Raw genomic sequence first — 21647 nt, 5'->3', positions numbered from 1 at the left:
TAGCCAGCAAGGTGTCGTTCCCTATGGGGGAAAGATGTACCCCATCAGCCCTAAAGAGCGCAGCAGCCTTGAAGGTAATCACAGGGTGCAAAATCACGGAACCACCTGAAGCAAGGACCTATTTTATTTTATTTTATTTTATTTTATTTTATTTTATTTTATTTTATTTTATTTTATTTTATTTTATTTTATTTTATTTTATTTTATTTATTTATTTATTTATTTTCCCACCGCCTTATTAACATGCTTTCTGGCCTCCTTGGTGGTAATTTGTCTAGGTATTGGTTCTGACTATCTGCACCTGACCTCAGCAGGGCAGCACTGACGACTGGGCCCCACCATATCGTCAGTACAAGCAAACATCGTGGGGGAGCAATGAGCCAGGATCAGACTCAAGCGCACCCCAAATGCTCCAGGGACCCTTGTGTGGCCCTACCCCTCGAAAGGGGTCGACAAAAGCATGGCGAATCCTTGGATTCCTTTAAAGGAATATCTTTGCGCATTGGAGGTGACAGGTGCTCCAACCCCCCCCCCTCCAGACCACCTTGAACCAATGCCTTAAATTATTTTGAGTCCAGGGAGAGCTGCCATCAACTCAATCCAAGCCCTCTTGCATGCAGGAATGCAAACTTATGCTGGAGGAGGACAGCAAATCATTCTCGTCCAGCTGCACCACTAGCACTGCGGGAGGACCTGCACAGGTCACACTCGACCGCACCAAAGGAAGGATCTCTTCCCAAAGCATTCCCCATCAGGACAGCCAGTATATGTTCACATGGGCAGGAAGACTGAGATGGCGCCCCAGTCCAGACTCGTCAGCGCGCTTGCCAGCCCAGTGTACAATGCTGTGGCCCAAATGTGCACAGCTGCTCCTATGAAAAAAGGAAATAACGGACAAGCATCAGCACAGACATCATTGTGACACTTCCTGATATAACCCTTGTCAGCATCAGACTTCCAATGACCCGTATTCAAAATCCTGTCTGCTGACAGGCCCCCAGTGTGCAGCCTTTGCAGCAGCACCTATTTGGAAGGAATGAGGTGTGTTCAGCGGTAAGCAAGCCGCAGGCCGTAATAACTGGTACACAAGGTAAACACATTGATGCTTGGCTAACGGGAACCCATTTTCATGCACTAGGAGCGGGCCAGCCCCCAGGGGAATGAAAAGCCAAATATTCTGTTATCCATAAGCGGGCAAGGGCCCTCCTCACCTGTGACGGGAAGCCAGATTGTGGCACTCCTGCCCACTAAGTTTGTTTTAGAGTTCCCAACTCTAATGACCAGCTCCAAAGCAGATAAGGAAAAGTCCTGAAGCAATAAGCCTCCAGACTCTCAGCCCCGTGCCGGCACCAACAACCATTTCCCCAACCCTCAGTGCACCAAAAGGCAATAGAATACTGAAAGGAGTCTCGCCTTGATCTTTAACCAGCAGACAAGTTTTAACTTGTTGCAGCTACTGCATAGGTAAAAATTGACAGACTTCCTGCCCACTGTCCTATGAGGCTGGAGCCTATTCCAACCTTCCAAGGCCCTGCGCACTACAAACTTTATACAAGGGTCTCTGAAAAATAAAACTTCAGTATAACAGACATTGCAGTGGACTGAATTCTGATAGTTATAACAGCACGCCCAATCTGCAGGCAGGTGGACCAAATACTGCAGGATCTGCTCAGAGGATGGGGGCCAATTCATCTGAATGGCCGAGGACTGCCAGCTTAAGGCTAAGAAATCCATCCAGGCCTTCCCATAAGAGCTAAAAGCAGAAGGGGAAATGGAAGCTGCTGCTCTCTGTAATTACTAATTGTTGTCAAAATGCCACAGGTGGTCTGGAAAAATCTGGCAGTAGCTGAGTGTCTGGAGCCCAGGATCTGAAGCGCTCCATCTGAAAATGGGATAGAGTGTCAGCGACATCATTAGAGGATCTCGTAATCAGGAGCAGAAAGCACAATATTAAACCTTAAGCGGCGCAGCTCGAAAACGTGAGCGGAGGGGCGGAGACTCTGCTGGAGCGTGAGGACTGTTTTGCCAAGACGCTCACCACTACCTGGTTATCAGGCCAAAAGCAGATCCGATGGTCACTGGACTCCTCGGGCCACATGTGAACTGCTACTACAATGGGGAAAACTCAAGAAAGTTAGGTCACATGATTGCCTCACCACACCGGGCTTGAGGCCATGGCTTTGCACACCAGCAGCCCTTGAAATAACAACCAAAGGGCAAAGATCCAGCAGCACCAGCATGAACCTGAAAATCCCTGTGCGGGTTCAAGGTATCCTGCCATGGCGAACTACTATTGCATTCATTTCGGAATTGAAACCATTGCATGATATCTGCCTTCACCTCACTTGTAAGGGGACCTCAGGCCGCAGGCAACCTGGCCTAGTGGGAAGGGAAGGGGCGGCCTGGGGCAACCACTCTGCATGCAAGATTAATTAAGTGACCCAGCAAGATCGGATCTGATGAAGCATCACTTGCTACAGAGGAAGTATTACAAAATAACTTCCTTCAAGGCAGACAGCTTCTCCATAGGCAAGTGGTATGTTTTAGCAATGATATCCAACTGGATCCCTAAATAAAATGGGAATATGGGCAAAAGGTATTGAGCTATTGCTTGCCAGCTTCCAGCCCCCGCTTGGGCAGGGGGCATCTTGTGCTGCCATCATGATATGTAAATTTACAGGGCCGACGCTGGCCAGAACCCCTAAAGAAGTCCCGACAAAGCTGCCGCCAAGCCAGCTTCCTTTTCAGACACACACTCTGTGCAATGCAACTATACACTCCGTGCAATGCAAAAACCACACTCTGTGCAATGCAACTACAAAATTTGGCCAACAGCGCTGCACACACTCAAAATAAAGCCAACCTTCGGGGATACTATAAACGAAAGTGATTCCAGCTAAGCTGGGAACAGCCCTGACTAGCCCCACAATTTACAACAGGAGAAATTGGGGAAACCTTTTTGCGAAAGAAAGCCCCTAATGGGGCTCTCTCCCTATTGGAAAGGCAAGCCACAGATACAGTGGTGCCTCACAAGCCGAAATTAATTCGTTCCGCGAGTTTTTTCGTCTAGCGAATTTTTCGTTTTGCGAAGCACAAAATCCCATAGGAATGCATTGAAATCCAATTAATGCGTTCCTATGGTCAAAAAAAGTCCAAACAAAGCCAAATTTGGTACAACAAGAGTTTATTAAGTGCTCTTTAAAGTCACACATACCGTAAAGAGCATTTCAAAAATTGAAGGAATAATAAATTAAGTTTCTAAACATGATAGAAAAACATTTAAAAATCAACAAAGTGTACAGTACATTTTCTAAGACTCTGGGGGACAATTCGAAGAAGGTTCCTCTTCCACTCTTTGCTTCTTGCTGAAGAACCCCCTCCTCAACTGTTCCCCCAGCCACCCACCACACAGAAATTCAAATCCAGAATTTTTTTTAAAAAACAGCAGAGTGGCCCAATGGTCACAGAAAATCATAAAAATGCAGAAAAAACCACACAAGCTTCCAGATTCTTGCAAACCCCTCCCCAACACCAAGTCCTTGAATTCTAAACACCCCAACCCAAAATCCAAAACCCCCCAAAAATGTTTTAAAAGTTTAAAAGAAGTTTTGGAAAAGCTTCAAAAATCACCAAAGTCTTCAAAAACCTCAAAAAAGGCTACCACACCGCGTTCTATGAGTTGCTCCTCGAAGTCAAGTCGCAACTGTATTAACGGTGTTAAGAAAAAGGAAACAAACTTGCAAGACGTTTTCGTTTTTCGACTTGCGAAGCAAGCCCATAGGGAAATTTGTCTTGCGAAGCAGCTCAAAAAACGGAAAACCCTTTCGTCTAGCGAGTTTTCCGTCTTGCGAGGCATTCGTCTTGCGGGGCACCACTGTACAGGGAGAATCTTCCCACAGGACAGGGTAAGGGGTGGGGTGGGAAATCGAACAGGAAAAAGGGGGAATTAAATTATTTAAGGGACTAGAGAGGATTAAAAGAAGGGGGAAATAAAGAAATGTAACCAGACAATGAGAAGATTGCATCACTGTCCTCCAGACAGTCCAAGTGCTCCATGTGATCCGGTGCCCACAGCGAAAGAGAAAGGAACATGCTGTGAGCCTTGTTTAAATAACCTCTGTTCCCACCCCTAACTTGGCAACATCAAATTTACCCCAGTAACACCAACCACCAATCTGATCCAAGCCCCTTCAATCTATCCTGCCTGGCAACCATGGGGTGCTTTGCTCGGCCCCATCCACAACACGTGCTCTCCTTTAATGAGAACACGCTTTCTCAACATTCAGAGCAATTTATCTAACTCGCTTGGAACAAACTGTCCAGTGGAGCATGCTCAAATTTGTATACAGTGGTACCTCGGGTTAAGAACTTAATTCGTTCTGGAGGTCTGTTCTTAACCTGAAACTGTTCTTAACCTGAAGCATCACTTTAGCTAATGGGGCCTCCCACTGCCGCCGCGCTGCTGGAGCACGATATCTGTTCTCATCCTGAAGCAAAGTTCTTAACCTGAGGTACTATTTCTGGGTTAGCGGAGTCTGTAACCTGAAGCGCATGTAACCTGAAGCGTCTGTAATCCGAGGTACCACTGTACAATTTACAAAGTGTATTGGACCCCTGTAGAGCTGCTAGAAGTTCTCCTTTTCAGCAAGTACTGAGTTGTTTTCTCTGATTTTATGTATTAAACAGGATTTATATACTGTTTAATCATAAAAAACCAAGCAGTTTACAGAAAGTTTGTGTTATGTACTCAGTGGTCCGGACTAGGATTCTTTGCCCCTCTGTTCTGATTTGATATATGATATCCAATCAATAGCATTGTCAGGGGTTGGGTTACTGGCATTGGCTCTTAAGCTCTGAGTTACAATTCGCAGCTTGGGGGTTTAGACAACCAAACATGTTGAGAGTATGAGTGGCCCAGGCCTTCAGAAATACATAACGTTATTACTTGCTTTGCCCCTGTTGCTTTGTTCTGTTTGCTCAATAAAGTCTCTTGCTGTAATCACTATGTCTCACCTCGTAGAAACTCACGTATACTTTAGCATGCATTCAAATTAGTGCATTAACGTGTAACATGGAAACAGTGTGCCCTACTTTAATGAAGAAGAAGAAGAAGAAGAAGAAGAAGAGTTTGGATTTGATATCCCGCCTTTCACTCCCTTTAAGGAGTCTCAAAGCGGCTAACATTCTCCTTTCCCTTCCTCCCCCACAACAAACACTCTGTGAGGTGAGTGGGGCTGAGAGACTTCAGAGAAGTGTGACTGGCCCAAGGTCACCCAGCAGCTGCATGTGGAGGAGCGGGGAATCAAACCCAGTTCCCCAGATTACGTGACTACCGCTCTTAACCACTACACCACACTGGCTCACTGTTGTAGGACAGGACTGCAGAGCTCAAATGCTGGTGCTACTAAAGACAAGTGTGTGTGTTCTCCTATATGGAAACTGCATGGCCATAGCTCAGTGCTGGTGCATCTGGATTGCATGCAGAAGGCACCAGATTCTATCTCCAGGTATGTAGGGAAATATCCCTTGCCTGCCAGTGAAATGCTTGCCTGAATACAGCTATTGTGTTCCCAATCTGTTGTTCCAGTCTGCAGGGAAGTCCAGGGCTGGCAGCCTCAGACCCCTGGGCTGGATGTGGCTCTCCTGCTTGTTCTGTACCACCCTTGGGCTATGCCCCTCTCCAGGCGACATTGCTCACTGGCTGTGCTGTTCAAACGGGAGAGCTTTTGCTTGGTTAGAATGTGTACTTTAATTGAGATATACTGTAGTGCCTTTTGCTTGCCCGGAGGATGAAGCAATGGGTCTGACTTTTGCAGAGCTGGAATGAGCCTACTGTGCAAAAGTAACAGAGGTTTCTATGCACCCATTACTTTGTTTGCTTGCAAGCTACTACATGCCTCCTGTGTCACTGACCGGGGAGTGGGAAATTATGCTCAGGAGCAACAGCACCACCGCCTTTGTAACAGCAGATCCTACCCCCACCCCACCCAGCCACAGTGCTTTCTGTATTCAAGCCAAGATTTTTGTCTGTGCTTGCTTACTTGTTCTGTAGAAAGCTAGCAGTTTCAAGAGTTAAGACATTTTACTGCAAGCAGATTATGAGTCATGGTGACATTATAAAGAGGCTTAGCAGCTACAAACAAGTTTCTGGCTACTCAGAAGCTGGCTACATCGCTTCTTCCAGATGTTGCTTAACCACCCACATTTTAGGTGGGAGAGCAAGTGTGGAGGGACTGCATCACACTTGTAGAAACCTAGGCCACAAAGCACTGATAGAGCTGAGTGCTTGCACAAACAGAGGTTCAGGGACCCAAGATAACATGACACATGCATTCATCCAATGGCAATGCTCTGATGGCTCCATCTTGTTTGATGCAAAACAAGAAAACGTGTTATGATCTGCTTAGTTGCTGTGTAAAGCTCCTGTAGGATACATGGATTCAATACAAAGGAGGCACATGACAAAGTTTACAGTTATTGGTATACTGTGCTTCTGAGGTGCTTAATAATACTTATTTTCTGCAGCTCTCACAAATTAGTGTGTTTTGTAGTTTTGGGAGTGGGGGTAAACAGACTGCAGCTGGTAGGAGTATGCAGTGGGTCTGACAAGACTGTAACGTAAAGGGTGCTGATAAAATAACCAGAGACCACAAAATTAATGTCAAAAGGTTTTAATGTGAATATAAAAGAATATTTCTTGAATCAAGAGTAAAACCATGTTTACAAATTAGTGCAATTTCTTCCTCTATTTCTATACAGCCCATTTGCTTTGCACAGGATCAGACTTGTACACATCAAATAGATTAGACCCCGGCAAGTCTAACAGAAAACCTGAAGTCAGGCCTATTTATCCTTACTGAAGAAAAAACATTGGTATTGCTTACAATTATGTGAATCCAAGCAAATGGTTATTGTAGAAAAGAACACTTTTTATTAATGAACTAAAACTTTTCATTAAGTCTACTGCATGTTTTAGTCTGGTCGCGTTCTTACAGAAACTTGTCTAAATGTATGCATGATTTTTAAAAGTTGGTGAAATCACATATCCCATAATTAGCCATAGTGTCAATTCATAAATTGTTATACAAACAAAGTGCTTTTACTCTAATGAAAATACACATGCAATCAATACAGGGAACAAAGTGTTTAAGCACCACTTGAGGTTTTTACACAATCCCCACTGAAAGGAATGGAGATTGTGTGCGAGTAGTGATAGGTTTTGTCAATGATTGCCAAACACTGTACAACTTACTAAGCAGTAATTGCAGCCCAAACCTGATTAAAATATGACTGCAAGGTTTTGCGGGACCGACACTTGGTGAACCAGTTTCTATGCTACATTTTTAATTAATGAAGAATTATAGATGAAGGGTGATTGCAAGTTTCCATCAGCTCAAGTAAGTCTGCATCTGACATCAATTAATATTACTTTATTAGAGAGACTGCTTTTTCAGACATAGTGTGTATGCATCAACATTTTCATCCCATCTAAGCACAGCACATTTTAAGGACTTAACATAGATAGCTAACTCCTTTGCATTATGTTCAAATCAAAGAAATATTCCACACTAAGGCTGCAAATATTCCACACTAAGGCTGCAATCCTATACATACTTACATGAGAGTAAGTACCATTGAACTCAGTGGGGCTTACTTCTGAGTAGACATGTATAGTATTGCCCTGCAAGCAAAACACAAGAGAGACTAACTCAATTCATAGTTAAATAAAACCAGGAGAATCAAAATTCTAAATTCAATTGCTGGTGATCAAATAGCTGAATTTTATTACTCAAAGGAGGTAGTTTAAGTTTAGAAACTAAACACCAAGTAGTTCACCACAAATTCAGTTGCACACAATTACTACATAAAATTGCTATGGCTGCAGATTCACAAGTTTACTTGTGCAATAATTGAGCTGCCATGCCTCCATGGACACTCAGTGCAATCCAGTAGCATGAAAATATGCACATAAAGGGGTTGCCCACACATTTCCTCTGGCCAAACAGCCAAGCTTAGGAGCTGTGTATATAGCCTGTGAATGGTCAAGTCACATAGGTGGCAATGGGCACAATTTAGCAACAATTCTACCAGGATAGCTGAAAAATCTCTCTCTCTCTCTCCTTTTAGATTAATCCTTGTGAAGTTCAGCATTCTGAAAGATGGCTGCAAAATGGTAAGTAGTAACATTTTCTTAAACAAGTTGGGACTAAAAAGAACACATGACAGTAAATATGCTTCTCTGCCAAAAAAACTCCCCATCGAGTTCTTCCATAGATGTCTAATTGAATTCACTGACATATCTACTTTGTCTCTTAGTTCGTTAAAGAGCTCAAACTTTCTAAGATTTACATGGGATGTGGCCCTCTGCTGACAGAACACTCTTTTTAATCCAGTAGATTGTGAGCAGAAAGTGAGGACGGATTAGATTTAAGATTCCCCTCTTCCTTCTGCAATCCCTCCAGAGGATTGGGAGTTGTAGTCCCAAAACAGCTGGAGGGCCAAGTTTGGCCATCACTGTAATAGAGCAATGCCAAACTACCACAAAAAAGTAATTTAAGATAAAGTACAGCCATATTTTTCTGGCTCTTTGACATGGAGGTAGACAGTACCAAGACACATATGCAGCAGAGTTGCATCAGCTAGCATCCAACTCAGCCGCTCAAGTTAGCTGACACCAAGTCCCATAGAAATTAGTCAGTCCTGGCTATTTATTTATTTTTTTAATTCACTGCTTACAACAGAATGTACAGCACAATCTAAATTATACCCACTTGGAATGGCGCTTGGACTGCAGCTTTAGTTGTTACTAACTTGAGCTGGATTGGGGCCTTGATGTTGACTTTCCTGTACTAGCAGTAGTTGTCATACAGAACACACTATAAATTAAAGCCACTGAAGAAAAGTATCCTATGTATGTGAATTGTTATCTGTGGAGACTACTCACTGCGACCATATTTGATTACAAGAATATAGTATAGTATCAAAACATTAAGCAACATGCTACAAAATTTGTATTCACCATTTCTCCCTACAAATTCAGACCAGGGAAAAAGCTACCAAAAACACAAGTCAGCAGGTTGAACAGAACGGTAAGAGCTTAATACCAAGGAGGTAGTCAACAGACATGAAATCTTGAAAAACAGCTTGAAAGACTGAAGGCTCAGACAGTAGCACACTATAACTTTACAGTGCTGGTATTAAGTATAGCACGTCATTAAAAAACAGAATTGTTAGACATTTGTAGTATCAGTTTCCACATAAAAGCATGTAATACTGTAGTCACATCATCAGATATTTTAGGCCAGTTTTAATAAAACGCTAAAAATTTTAAAGTCTAAGCTGCAGTTATTATGTTAGTCCTCACCCCCCAAAAAACCCTGCAACTCAGATTACAGACTTCATTTTATTTGCAGTAATGTTCAAGGCTGCATTACATTTTATAAACATAATTCTGGCCCATGTGCAAGTAACTTTTTAAACACAGAGTCCACCTTAAAAAATAACCATGCATTCCACCCTGTGAACATGCACTTAAGTCTGCTCTTTGTGTCTGGAATTACTGCTATCGGCCTAAATAATAATGTGCCTCAATTTTTAAAATTACAAAATAGCTAATTGCAACACAAAGTGCAATGGTCTACTTCATCAGATGCACAAAGTAAACAGCACACACAAACAACTGTGAGAATCTTCCCTACTGCTTTTGTTCTCTGACCTGATAATGATAGTTTTTAAATGTTAATAGCATTTTGGAAGGCTTTAAAAGCAACCCTAGCAGCTTCTTACTAGGTAACCTACTCCAGCGACTCACCGTTCTCTGGAATAGACTTCAAGCTCTTATTCTGCAAAAGATAAAGCAACAAATGATGTCTACCTAATGCCATCAAGTTACTCCCTTGGAGCTCAACCCAGTACCTAGCCGTACCACAATGGAGGGCTAGACACACAAGTGTCTGGGGCATCTGCAGCCAATCCTCAGGAGCAGCATAGGATCAGAGCCTTCCTCTCCCTGTGCCACAGCTAAACACACTGCATCCCTGCATGAGCAGGACATTACACGACAGAGACAAAAGCACACACCACTCAGTAGTCTGGGCTCAAAACCTACTAAGGAGACTTCAGTCAAGGTTAATTTTGCAACCTTTAAAAAGGCTGTAATTTTACGTTTTTTTAAAATAAAGACATCGCTAGTTGAGTGCAAATACATAGACATTTTGTCTTTCCTGAATCATTTTCATTACATAAAATGGCGATTTAAGGCTGCAGTCCAAACCCTGGCCAGGGGGCAGCAGAACCTAATGGAGTAGCAGTCCCACTGTTATATCTATAGCCCAGCAGGCAAAGAGCTGTCTCACCTTGGGGCTGGTGAAGTGATTAAGTCCTCACCAGTCCGAATGATGCCACATCAAGGCAGTGTGGCTGGCTTGGATTCCAGTTCCTTCCAGGCCAACTGGCTCAGGTCCTCCCCACAACACTCTTTTTCAGGGTTTTCTATCGGCCAGTGACCCCACTGACGACACTCCTAGCTCCCCCCTCCACCCCCCTCCAGGGGTGTTTGGACTGCAGCCCCAGTAGTTATTACAAAACTGAATGGGAGTTCAATAAAGCTTGAATGGACTTCAGCAGAACTGCAGCATTAGGTGGACAGTCCTGAAATTAGTAAATCATTTTGGTTACAATTTGCTTGCAGTCAAAAATCCCGCATGCCATGAATGCTGAAAAATAATGATGTATTTTCTAATTTGGTCCTTGTTATTTTTGTAACGTAGCAGAAGGTCCGGGGGTGGGGGTGGGGGCGAGGATTACTTTTCTTTGTGCAGATGACAGTCATAAAACTGTACTCCCACTAAAATCAGTACACATCCTAGACTAAAACATTAAATAGAATTTTAAATAGGATGCCAATTTTGGTATTTATATATACATTATGAAGACAAATAAAACTCCTTTTGAGCTGTGCTTATCGAGACATACCTCAGATCTGTTTAAAATCAAGAAAAGTAATTTGACATATGTTGCTTTTTATAGTCATCGCTGGCCAAATCAAATTTACCAGCCTTATGGGTCTCAGATGTAAAATAGCTGATGCCCAGCATCACAATCATGCTCTTCGTCAGGTAGTTAAAAACAAAAGTTACAAAATAAGTTAAGGACACTTTAGTGCACGAATATCCTCTGTGGTTTAATCTGATGTTGCAGGTGGTACTTTAACAGAAAGATTCCTTCGGGTATTGGTCACGTGCCGTTGCTGTGCAAGGAAAGAGCGCCCGGGTGTGCAGGGACCAGCGTCTTTGTAGGCAGCATTCCCACTTAGGAGTCTAGATTCCATGCCCAGTTTATGAAATGCTAAGCTCTGGAATGAAGCAAGATTAAACATGATTCCTTGCATTCCTTCCTGAAAACAATTAAGAGATTCTGGCAGCTATTATAGCCACTATTACTCAAAATTATTATTCATACATATACCATTTTCTGAAAGAAATCATACAAAGTAGGACATTAAAGGTAAAGGTACACCTGACCTATAGGCCAAGGGAGCCGGCGTTTGTCCACAGACAGCTCCCGGGTCATGTGGCCAGCATTACTAAACTGCTGCTGGCGAACCAGAGCAGCATACGGAAAAGCCGTTTACCTTCCCGCCGGAGCGGTACCTATTTATCTACTTGCACTTTGACGTGCTTTCGAACTGCTAGCTTGGCTGGTGCAGGGACCGAGCAACGGGAGCTCATCCCGTCGCGGGGATTCGAACTGCCGACCTTCCGATCGGCAAGCCCTAGGCTCTGTGGGTTAGACCGCAGAGGAGGACATTGAAAGTAGGTAATTTCGTATTTTAAATTTTGTAGATTATAAACCTAAATTTAAAATGCATATTATAAATCTAAAAGGAAACATTATGTATGATGACTCCACGGGGTTGTACATGATGCTGCTGCTCTACTTGCATGGAAGTTTTCTGCTTGCATAATGAAACCTCCCCTGCAGCCCTCACTGCCTGCCCACTCAAAAATCTTCTCCAAAGGAAGAGAGGAAGGAAAATCCAATTGTGTGAGCAGAACTCTGTGCATGCAGTGCTGGATTCAACCCACCATCTTCTCAGAAGTCTGACTGGCTGCAGTGGTACAATCTACCAAGCTCCCCACCCATGCTACAGGACAACTTGCAAATATGTCAGAAAAGTGGGGTGGGGGGCAGTTGTTATGTAGCATTTAGCGCACTGCTGATGCTAAATACATAGTGGTTACAGTACTACTAGAGATATGGACCATCTTCATTTCTCAACATAGAAAACAATCCCTCATTTCAATAAATGGGCATTTCTTAAATTTCAAAATTCAGTAATTGGTTTCTGACTATTTTGGCTTCTGAGAAGTATTAATACTTATTTTCACATATTCACTCTCTCACACAAACAAGACACACTTTAGCTTACCTTGTTGTACCATGCAGACACAATTAACTTTTCTTCATGGTCATGCAGCCTGGCCAATTTACATTCTCCCTACAAAAAATTTACAAATTGTTAAGATATAGGCAAAGGAAATTATATTGGCCGCAACATTCAAAGTTAACCAAGTGATCCATGTTTACATAATTTTGTAAGATGCTTCATAAATCTCAATGAATGCTGGAGCTTGTATTGAATGCTCTGTATATATATGGTTATAAACAATGGTTTTTGAAATAACTGTTCTCCTGGCTCTTCTGTATAGCAGTTCCTGTAATTAAATTGGAAACAACATCCAGAGGAGATGCTAAAATTGTTCTTACCTCAAGTGCTTCAATTCTTTTATCTTTCTCTGTCAGCTGTTTCCTCAGCAACATGATTTCAGCAGATGCAGGATTTAATTTGGGGTCCAACGTTTTTATCACCTGCATAAAGATGAACATAAATTAATTTGGCAAACCTACCTCCTACCCAATCAAAATAATTCAGCAGTAAGATGTGCAACGCTTCATTAAAAAAAACAAAAGAACCAGCACAATGTATTGTATCCAACTAAATTAAGAAACAGACGAGACCCAGTAAAATTAATGGACCTACGTTAGTCATGCCAATTAATTCCAACAAGTCTGCTCTAACACTGGTTAAAAATGTCAACCATATAAAAGCACGTGTAAGCATTTTGGTTGATGTTGCTGAATGAAAGCCGAAACAACAGAACTAGAAAAGCTGAATACAAAATATAGAATGAATCCACCTTTAAACATGATGGTGCAGGTGTACCTTGGATGCCGAACGCCTTGGTACTCCAATGTTTTGGCTCCCGAACGCCGCAAACCCAGAAGTGAGTGTTCCGGTTTGCAAACGTTCTTTGGAACCTGAATGTCTGACGTGGGTTCCACGGCTTCCAATTGGCTGCAGGAGCTTCCTGCAGCCAATCAGAAGCCGAACCTTGGTTTCTGAACCTTTTGGAAGTCGAATGGACTTCCAGAATGGATTCCGTTCGACTTCCGAGGTACAACTGTAGTTAGCACGAGAGAGGGGCTACCAGTTCCAGATTTGTAGGGGGGAAAACCTGACATTTTAGAAAATACTCACACTTCTTGCTTTTTCCAGGTACATTTTATACCTCTCCTCCATCGATTTCATATCTTCATCTTTCTTATGCAGAGCTGCTTCCAGTTCTTCAATTTTTTGTGCTGTTTATCAGAAAGCCAAATGTCATTATTAATGGAGACTGCGTCTTGTCAAAGCCTCAAATAATTGATGAACTTGAGTTGGGATACAGCAGGCTCCAGAAGGGTTCACAACCATTTAATTATTTGTATCCATAATAGGAACAACTAGGAGTTCCAGGCAAGTACCATCGAACGATAGCCAAGGAAGTCTGGCTTGTGGTGGCTTTTCTCTCTACTTCATCATTGTCCTTCGAGAAGCACAGTATGACACCATCTCATGGACAGCAACTCAATCATTTAAGATTTAGTTATCAGAGCAAGAGGAAAAGGACACCATCTTCCCATGTACCAGGTACCGTTCTGAAGTATTTTACAGACTAATGGAATAAGATACCAAGCAGGTAGCCTAGCCCAGGCATGAGGAGAAACTGTAATGAAACAATATTGGTGATAAAAATTAACATTCACATCAAATCACTCACCATTTTGATTTAGATCTGGCTGCAGGTCTGCAAGAAGCGCCTCCTTCTTCTGCAATTCATCATGGACTTCACTCAATTTTTCCCTGTAAGATTCAAAATCAGAGATCAGGCCACATCAGCATTTCATATTCTCACGAGCCCAAAATAGCCAGATAAACTGCTCTATACCAGATACAGTCGCCCGTTTAGTTTCCGAAATGTTGCACAACCGAGGTGCAGCGTCCGATTGGATGCAAGAGCCTCCTGCACTCAAGCAGAAGCCACGCCGGATGTTTGGCTTCCGAAAAATGTTCAAAAACTGGAGCATTTACTTCCGGGTTTTTGGCGTTCGGGAGTCGAGGTTTGGCTGTATTACTATATTTTCAAAAACGAACTGGAAGCAAGAAACACTAACAAATTAGCTGTAAGGCAAACTATCCCAAATCAAATATATAAATTTTCAGAGCAGACACTTAGGAAACAGAAGATACTCAATGGTTTTCTATGACAAATATTGTAGGTCTTGTCTACACAAAGAACTGGAAAGCTTTTTAAAAAAAGTAGTGAAGGTTTTAAAAAAAGTTGTTGGTATATTTAAACCTGCTTTGGGACAATATGCAATTTAATTGCTGCAGTTCTGAGTGACTACAGAACATTACAAATACCATGCTGGATATGGAGTGGTGTAGGGGAAGACAAGTGAATGAATGAGATCATCAATCAGGCAGGAGCATTCGGTGGCGTCCTGGAAACAGGATCATAGCTACTGACTGAGACAGTGGGGGCAGGGCAGGCAGGGCAGTGCTGGCATACCAGCAGAGCCAACCTGGTGCTCCCGCCCCACCCCAATCTCATAATGCCCTGCCCCCACACAATCATGGTAAGTGGAAGTGACACAACTGCTGGCAGGCCAGTTCCATAGCACCACCCTACTGGCTCCTCCAACAGGGTTATGAAGCTGTCTGCTTGCATCAAGAATGTAGAGTATTGCAGGGAGGGCTGATACAGGTTGGAATAACTTCTTTAATGCCCATGGCAGCATCATTCCCTCTCCTTCCACAGCAGGGAAGGGACAGAAGACATGAATCAACTTGCATATACAGGGGTGCCCTGCAAGACGAATGCCTCGCAAGATGGAAAACCTGCTAGACGAAAGGGTTTTCCGTTTTTGAGCTGCTTCGCAAGACGATTTTCCCTATGGGCTTGCTTTGCAAGATGAAAACGTCTTGCAAGTGTTCAGATTTTTTTTCGCTCCCCCCCCCTTTTTCTAAGCCGCTAAGCCGCTAATAGCCTTTTAGCCGCTAATCCGCTAATAGGGTTGCTTCGCAAGACGAAAAAACTGCTAGACGAAGAGACTCGCAGAACGGATTAATTTCGTCTTGCGAGGCACCACTGTAGTCAAAAAGAATCTCTCATGCTTTATGTTTACACACATACAGCACACTAAAATAAAGTATACGCTAATCTTGTAACTTACATATGTGCTGCTATCTTCTGCTTCAGCTTGCTGGACTATAAAAACAAGTAACATTTATTAGGTCTTATCAGTCATATACAGGACAGTAATTTATTCCCAACAGTAACCAGTTCTAGTAGCTGCAGATGACACACACAGGTGCTAGTTTAGTGCTTAATGATTGCTTCCAACAATGTAATGTTGGGAGGCCTCTCTCCAAAGATGACTTAAGCAAAAGGTGTTTTTTAATTTCTTTATCACTTATTCTCACCATCACTCAGGAGGACTAAAGAGATTGTTTTGCATGTGAAACTCAGATTCAAGTTCCCCACCTCCTTTTTCAAAAGCTTTTTCTAATCATTTCAGAATGTTTGCTTTTCGGTTTGTTTTTACATTTTACATGGCTAAAGATATGTTTTCATTGTAAACAGAGCCTTCAGCAACAAAACCATGGTGCTAGGACAACAAACAGCAGGAAGCTGTATTATGAAAACTATCCCCATCTAGTACCTACCCCTTCCCCTTCAGTCTTGGATTCTTGTTCCTGCAAGGTCTTCTGGAGGTCCTCAATCTGCTGCTGCAGCTCTCCAACCCGCTCCTTGCTCAGCCTACGGAGAAGCATTTTTTAAAGAACACAAATGTTATATGTACATCTAACAATCCAATTGCTAATTGTCAGAATTCAAGTATAAGAAATAAAAGAAGTCAACTTTCTGGCAGATTTCACAGCTGCTTTGTCCTTTTTATTTTGCGTTTTTGCACTTATTCGGTATTTATCATCCACTGCTTGTATGCTATATGTTTGGTTATGAGTCCTGCACCCATTCTATGGTAGGTTTCCCCCCAAAATCAGTCAACAAACTTTGTTTGGAAGTCAGTGTCATGCTAGAAGAGTGTTCTGCCTGTGCAAGCACTGCAGCTTGCTAGGCGGAATGACCCCCCTGTTCCCACATGCCAGTTTGGGGAGTTCTCCCAAACCCCCATGGCCTGAGCCAATTTCAGGAGGCTTATAGCGGGGAGCAGAGAGAGGAAAGACCAGTCATGCAAGGGAAAGTCCTGGTGCAGGGCTCCAGCAGACGGGGTTCATTAGTCAAATCCTGCCCTTTTAAGTGGGGGGGGGGAGGATACCTGTTTTCAGTCTCTAATTCATTTATTGTTCGATGCTTTTGTTCTAGCTTCTCTTGAAGCTCCACAATTTGTTCATTTTCTGATCCCTCTTGTTGCAAGTGGAGCATCTTGTTTTCATGCTGCAGCCGGATGAACATTTCTCTGAGGTTCAAACACAAAATTATAAACAAAGGTGTTTTACAAGAAGTTTAGCTTTTATCAGTGGCATTTCCCCCACAAATATATATAACGAGGCATTCTACATTACAATGTACAAGTATCAAGTATGGTTGTAGAACAGGTCATATGATATTATTTCAATTTCACTCCAGTAAAAAAGCCTTGACTCAGAAATTCAAGGCTGTTAATACTATACAGTGGTACCTCATGTTACGGATGGGATCTGTCCTGGAGGCCCGTCCATAACATGAAATGCCCACAGCTCGCGATTTAGCACTTCTGCACATGTGCAAGCAGCGAAACCCAGAAGTAACACATTCCGGTACTTCTGGGTTGCCATGGGACGTAACGCGAAAAGACGCAACTTGAAGTGGATGCAACTCAAGGTATGACTGTACTTTTACCTAGGAATAAGTCTCACTGAATTCAATGGCCCTTACTTCTGAGTAAGCATGCACCAAATTGCACTAAGTGGTAGTGATAGAATGGTTCAAGTACTGTAGAGCTTTTTAACATTCGCTTCCTGCTTTAAAGCAGCTCCTAATTAAAATAAAAGAAAAGTTTGAACACTAATATTAAGTTGGAAGGGGTGAAATCAAAGAAGCAGCTGGGAAGTGGGGCTGGATATCTTTTTCTTCAGGAAGGAAATTTAAAATGATATTGCCTTCTGGATTTGGGCCCTAGAAGTAAAGTTTCCCACTGCAAAAAAATGTACAGTGGTACCCCGCAAGACGAATGCCTCGCAAGACGGAAAACCCGCAAGACGAAAGGGTTTTCTGTTTTGGAGGCGCTTCGCAAGACGAATTTCCCTATGGGCTTGCATCGCAAGACGAAAGCCCATAGGGAAATGCTGGCGGTCGGGAGCAAAGACTTTCGCCCACAGCCGGCCTTCAGAAGAGGACCTCTTCTGAAGGCCGGCGGGGGGCAAAAGTCTTTGCTCCCCCCGCCTGCCTTCCCCCCCCCCCCGCCTGCCCCAGGCGATCTTAAAATGCTGGCGGGCGGGAGCAAAGCGTTCGCTGCCGACCCCCAGCATTTTAAAACGCTGTTCCGAAGGGGGGGGCGGGAACAGCTGCCCCATCCGCCCCACTTCGGAACGCTGTTCCGAAGGGGGGAGGGGGGGCAGGAACAGCTGCCCCATCCGCCCCACTTCGGAACGATGTTCCGAAGGGGGGAGGGGGGGCGGGAACAGCTGCCCCATCCGCCCCACTTCGGAACGATGTTCCGAAGGGGGGAGGGGGGGCGGGAACAGCTGCCCCAGCCGCCCCACTTCGGAACGATGTTCCGAAGTGGGGAGGTGGGGCGGGAACAGCTGCCCCAGCCGCCCCACTTCGGAACGATGTTCCGAAGGGGGGAGGGGGGGCGGGAACTGCTGCCCCAGCCGCCCCCCTTCGGAACGATGTTCCGAAGGGGGGAGGTGGGGCGGGAACAGCTGCCCCAGCCGCCCCACTTCGGAACGATGTTCCGAAGGGGGGAGGTGGGGCGGGAACTGCTGCCCCAGCCGCCCCACTTCGGAACGATGTTCCGAAGGGGGGAGGTGGGGCGGGAACAGCTGCCCCATCCGCCCCACTTCGGAACGATGTTCCGAAGTGGGGAGGTGGGGCGGGAACTGCTGCCCCAGCCGCCCCACTTCGGAACGATGTTCCGAAGGGGGGAGGTGGGGCGGGAACAGCTGCCCCAGCCGCCCCACTTCGGAACGATGTTCCGAAGGGGGGAGGGGGGGCGGGAACAGCTGCCCCATCCGCCCCACTTCGGAACGATGTTCCGAAGGGGGGAGGGGGGGCGGGAACAGCTGCCCCAGCCGCCCCCCTTCGGAACGATGTTCCGAAGGGGGGAGGTGGGGCGGGAACAGCTGCCCCAGCCGCCCCACTTCGGAACGATGTTCCGAAGGGGGGAGGTGGGGCGGGAACAGCTGCCCCAGCCGCCCCACTTCGGAACGATGTTCCGAAGTGGGGAGGTGGGGCGGGAACTGCTGCCCCAGCCGCCCCACTTCGGAACGATGTTCCGAAGGGGGGAGGTGGGGCGGGAACAGCCGCCCCATCCGCCCCACTTCGGAACCCTGTTCCGAAGTGGGGAGGTGGGGCGGGAACAGCTGCCCCAGCCGCCCCACTTCGGAACGATGTTCCGAAGGGGGGAGGGGGGCGGGAACAGCTGCCCCAGCTGCCGGGCTTCGTAGCGCTGCTGCGAAGCCGGGCGGGGGGGGTGGGAACACCTTCTGAAGGCGGGCAGGGGGCGGGAACAGCTGCCCCATCCGCCCCACTTCGGAACGCTGTTCCGAAGGGGGGAGGGGGGGCAGGAACAGCTGCCCCATCCGCCCCACTTCGGAACTATGTTCCGAAGGGGGGAGGGGGGGCGGGAACAGCTGCCCCATCCGCCCCACTTCGGAACGATGTTCCGAAGGGGGGAGGGGGGGCGGGAACAGCTGCCCCAGCCGCCCCACTTCGGAACGATGTTCCGAAGTGGGGAGGTGGGGCGGGAACAGCTGCCCCAGCCGCCCCACTTCGGAACGATGTTCCGAAGGGGGGAGGGGGGGCGGGAACTGCTGCCCCAGCCGCCCCCCTTCGGAACGATGTTCCGAAGGGGGGAGGTGGGGCGGGAACAGCTGCCCCAGCCGCCCCACTTCGGAACGATGTTCCGAAGGGGGGAGGTGGGGCGGGAACTGCTGCCCCAGCCGCCCCACTTCGGAACGATGTTCCGAAGGGGGGAGGTGGGGCGGGAACAGCTGCCCCATCCGCCCCACTTCGGAACGATGTTCCGAAGTGGGGAGGTGGGGCGGGAACTGCTGCCCCAGCCGCCCCACTTCGGAACGATGTTCCGAAGGGGGGAGGTGGGGCGGGAACAGCTGCCCCAGCCGCCCCACTTCGGAACGATGTTCCGAAGGGGGGAGGGGGGGCGGGAACAGCTGCCCCATCCGCCCCACTTCGGAACGATGTTCCGAAGGGGGGAGGGGGGGCGGGAACAGCTGCCCCAGCCGCCCCCCTTCGGAACGATGTTCCGAAGGGGGGAGGTGGGGCGGGAACAGCTGCCCCAGCCGCCCCACTTCGGAACGATGTTCCGAAGGGGGGAGGTGGGGCGGGAACAGCTGCCCCAGCCGCCCCACTTCGGAACGATGTTCCGAAGTGGGGAGGTGGGGCGGGAACTGCTGCCCCAGCCGCCCCACTTCGGAACGATGTTCCGAAGGGGGGAGGTGGGGCGGGAACAGCCGCCCCATCCGCCCCACTTCGGAACCCTGTTCCGAAGTGGGGAGGTGGGGCGGGAACAGCTGCCCCAGCCGCCCCACTTCGGAACGATGTTCCGAAGGGGGGAGGGGGGCGGGAACAGCTGCCCCAGCTGCCGGGCTTCGTAGCGCTGCTGCGAAGCCGGGCGGGGGGGGGTGGGAACACCTTCTGAAGGCGGGCAGGGGGCGAAAGTCTTTGCTCCCCCCTGCCTGCCTTCCCAGGGGCTTTTAAATCGCCCCGGACAGCGGAGAAGTCCTCCGCTGTCCGGGGCGATTTTAAAATGCCGCCCGCCAAATCCCCGGACCTGGCCTGAAGGTGGTTTCCCTAGGAACGCATTAATTGATTTTCAATGCATTCCTATGGGATACCGTGCATCGCAAGACGAAAAACCCGCAAGACGAAGAGAATTGCGGAACGAATTAATTTCGTCTTGCGAGGCACCACTGTATGAAGTTGTCCATAAGAATCCAGTGGGTCTTTCTATATTTCATTACAGGACAAGTTTAGGACAAGTTTATACAGCGAATGCATTATGAGATATGCAAGTTTAAAACATTCACTTTTTCCATTTATGGGAGTATGTCTTTTCAATTATTCAGTCACATGACTGCATTCCAGCTCTCATTCTGCAAACATTCTAGGCTCCTTTCTTACCTATATTCCACAGGCAGAATTTCAGCAGCAAGATTTTCGTAACTTTTCACAGCAGATGCATCTGAAAAGATAATAGTAAAGTAATAAAGCTATCTATAGCTTAAAGAATAACATGATTCCACAGGAAGGAAACACATATACCTGTTTGGTTCAGGTGATCCTGCTGCATCTGTGAACACCTGAGCTCTTCATTTGTCTCTTTCAGTGCATCACGCTGAACTATCAATCTCTGAAAATAAAACAAAGTTTAAGAGTGGTAAATGTGAAATGCATTTTTTTCTCTGTCTATGTTCTATCTGTTTTCCTCCCGGGGTGTCAAGTGAGGCTCCTGCAAAATTCCGAAATGGCTGCCCCCACCCCAAGTTCCATGGTGGCCCCGTGAGCATGCCACAAGGTGTGCTGGCATCAGACATGACACGTCTGCATTCCCCACAGCTTGCATGAATGAACTGCCACGGAAAAAATCCTGTAATGAGTCACTGCGAATTGGGCAGCTCCCAGTACTGGCACCACCACCAAGGTCTCCCCTGGTGATCGTAGAGTACAAGATGGTTGACATTTTTAAGTACTTTGGGGTCCCAAGTAATTTTGGGCTTTATATGCTAGTATTGTCATGCTGGCCACATGACCTGGAAGCTGTACGCCGGCTCCCTCGGCCAATAAAGCGAGATGAGCGCCGCAACCCCAGAGTCGGCCACGACTGGACCTAATGGTCAGGGGTCCCTTTGCCTATGCTAGTATTAGTACCTTGAATTAGACCTGGCAGCTCACTGGGAGCCAGTGCAGTGTTTTCAGGACTGGTGATACATAGCTTCACTTAGCTCCTCCACTTATCAGGATGGCTGCAGCATTCTACACTAGCAGCAGCCTACTGTCTTCAAGGGCAGCACCATAGATAGTGCATTACAGTACTCCAGACAAGAAGTTGCCGAACATGGACAATTGATACCAGGC

At 46.2% G+C, this 21647-nt stretch overlaps 1 protein-coding gene and 1 long non-coding RNA gene across 3 annotated transcripts in view; one reads left to right on the top strand and one right to left on the bottom strand.

The window, feature by feature from the left end:
- Positions 1-6655: 6655 nt before the first annotated feature.
- Positions 6656-21647, bottom strand: part of HOOK1 (hook microtubule tethering protein 1) — a 34361-nt gene continuing 19369 nt past the window's right edge. For both annotated transcript variants that reach the window (XM_081193757.1, XM_081193758.1), the window contains exons 13-22: positions 20835-20922; positions 20694-20754; positions 16666-16806; positions 16052-16145; positions 15559-15593; positions 14103-14185; positions 13541-13641; positions 12769-12870; positions 12431-12499; positions 6656-11353 (exon numbers count right to left, since the gene is read on the bottom strand). In XM_081193757.1, the coding sequence (XP_081049883.1) occupies positions 11183-11353; positions 12431-12499; positions 12769-12870; positions 13541-13641; positions 14103-14185; positions 15559-15593; positions 16052-16145; positions 16666-16806; positions 20694-20754; positions 20835-20922 (945 nt within the window). In that variant the 3' untranslated portion in view covers positions 6656-11182. The remainder of the gene's footprint in view (positions 11354-12430; positions 12500-12768; positions 12871-13540; positions 13642-14102; positions 14186-15558; positions 15594-16051; positions 16146-16665; positions 16807-20693; positions 20755-20834; positions 20923-21647) is intronic.
- On the top strand, positions 8113-13972 carry LOC308586817. The gene is made up of 3 exons (XR_014008060.1): positions 8113-8173; positions 11950-12045; positions 13780-13972. It is a non-coding gene; the product is annotated as an uncharacterized lncRNA (long non-coding RNA).

This window comes from Podarcis bocagei (genome assembly GCF_964188305.1).
Source record: "Podarcis bocagei genome assembly, chromosome: 5".
NCBI classification, from domain to species: domain Eukaryota; kingdom Metazoa; phylum Chordata; class Lepidosauria; order Squamata; family Lacertidae; genus Podarcis; species Podarcis bocagei.
This window is presented reverse-complemented; position numbering and strand designations above follow the sequence as displayed.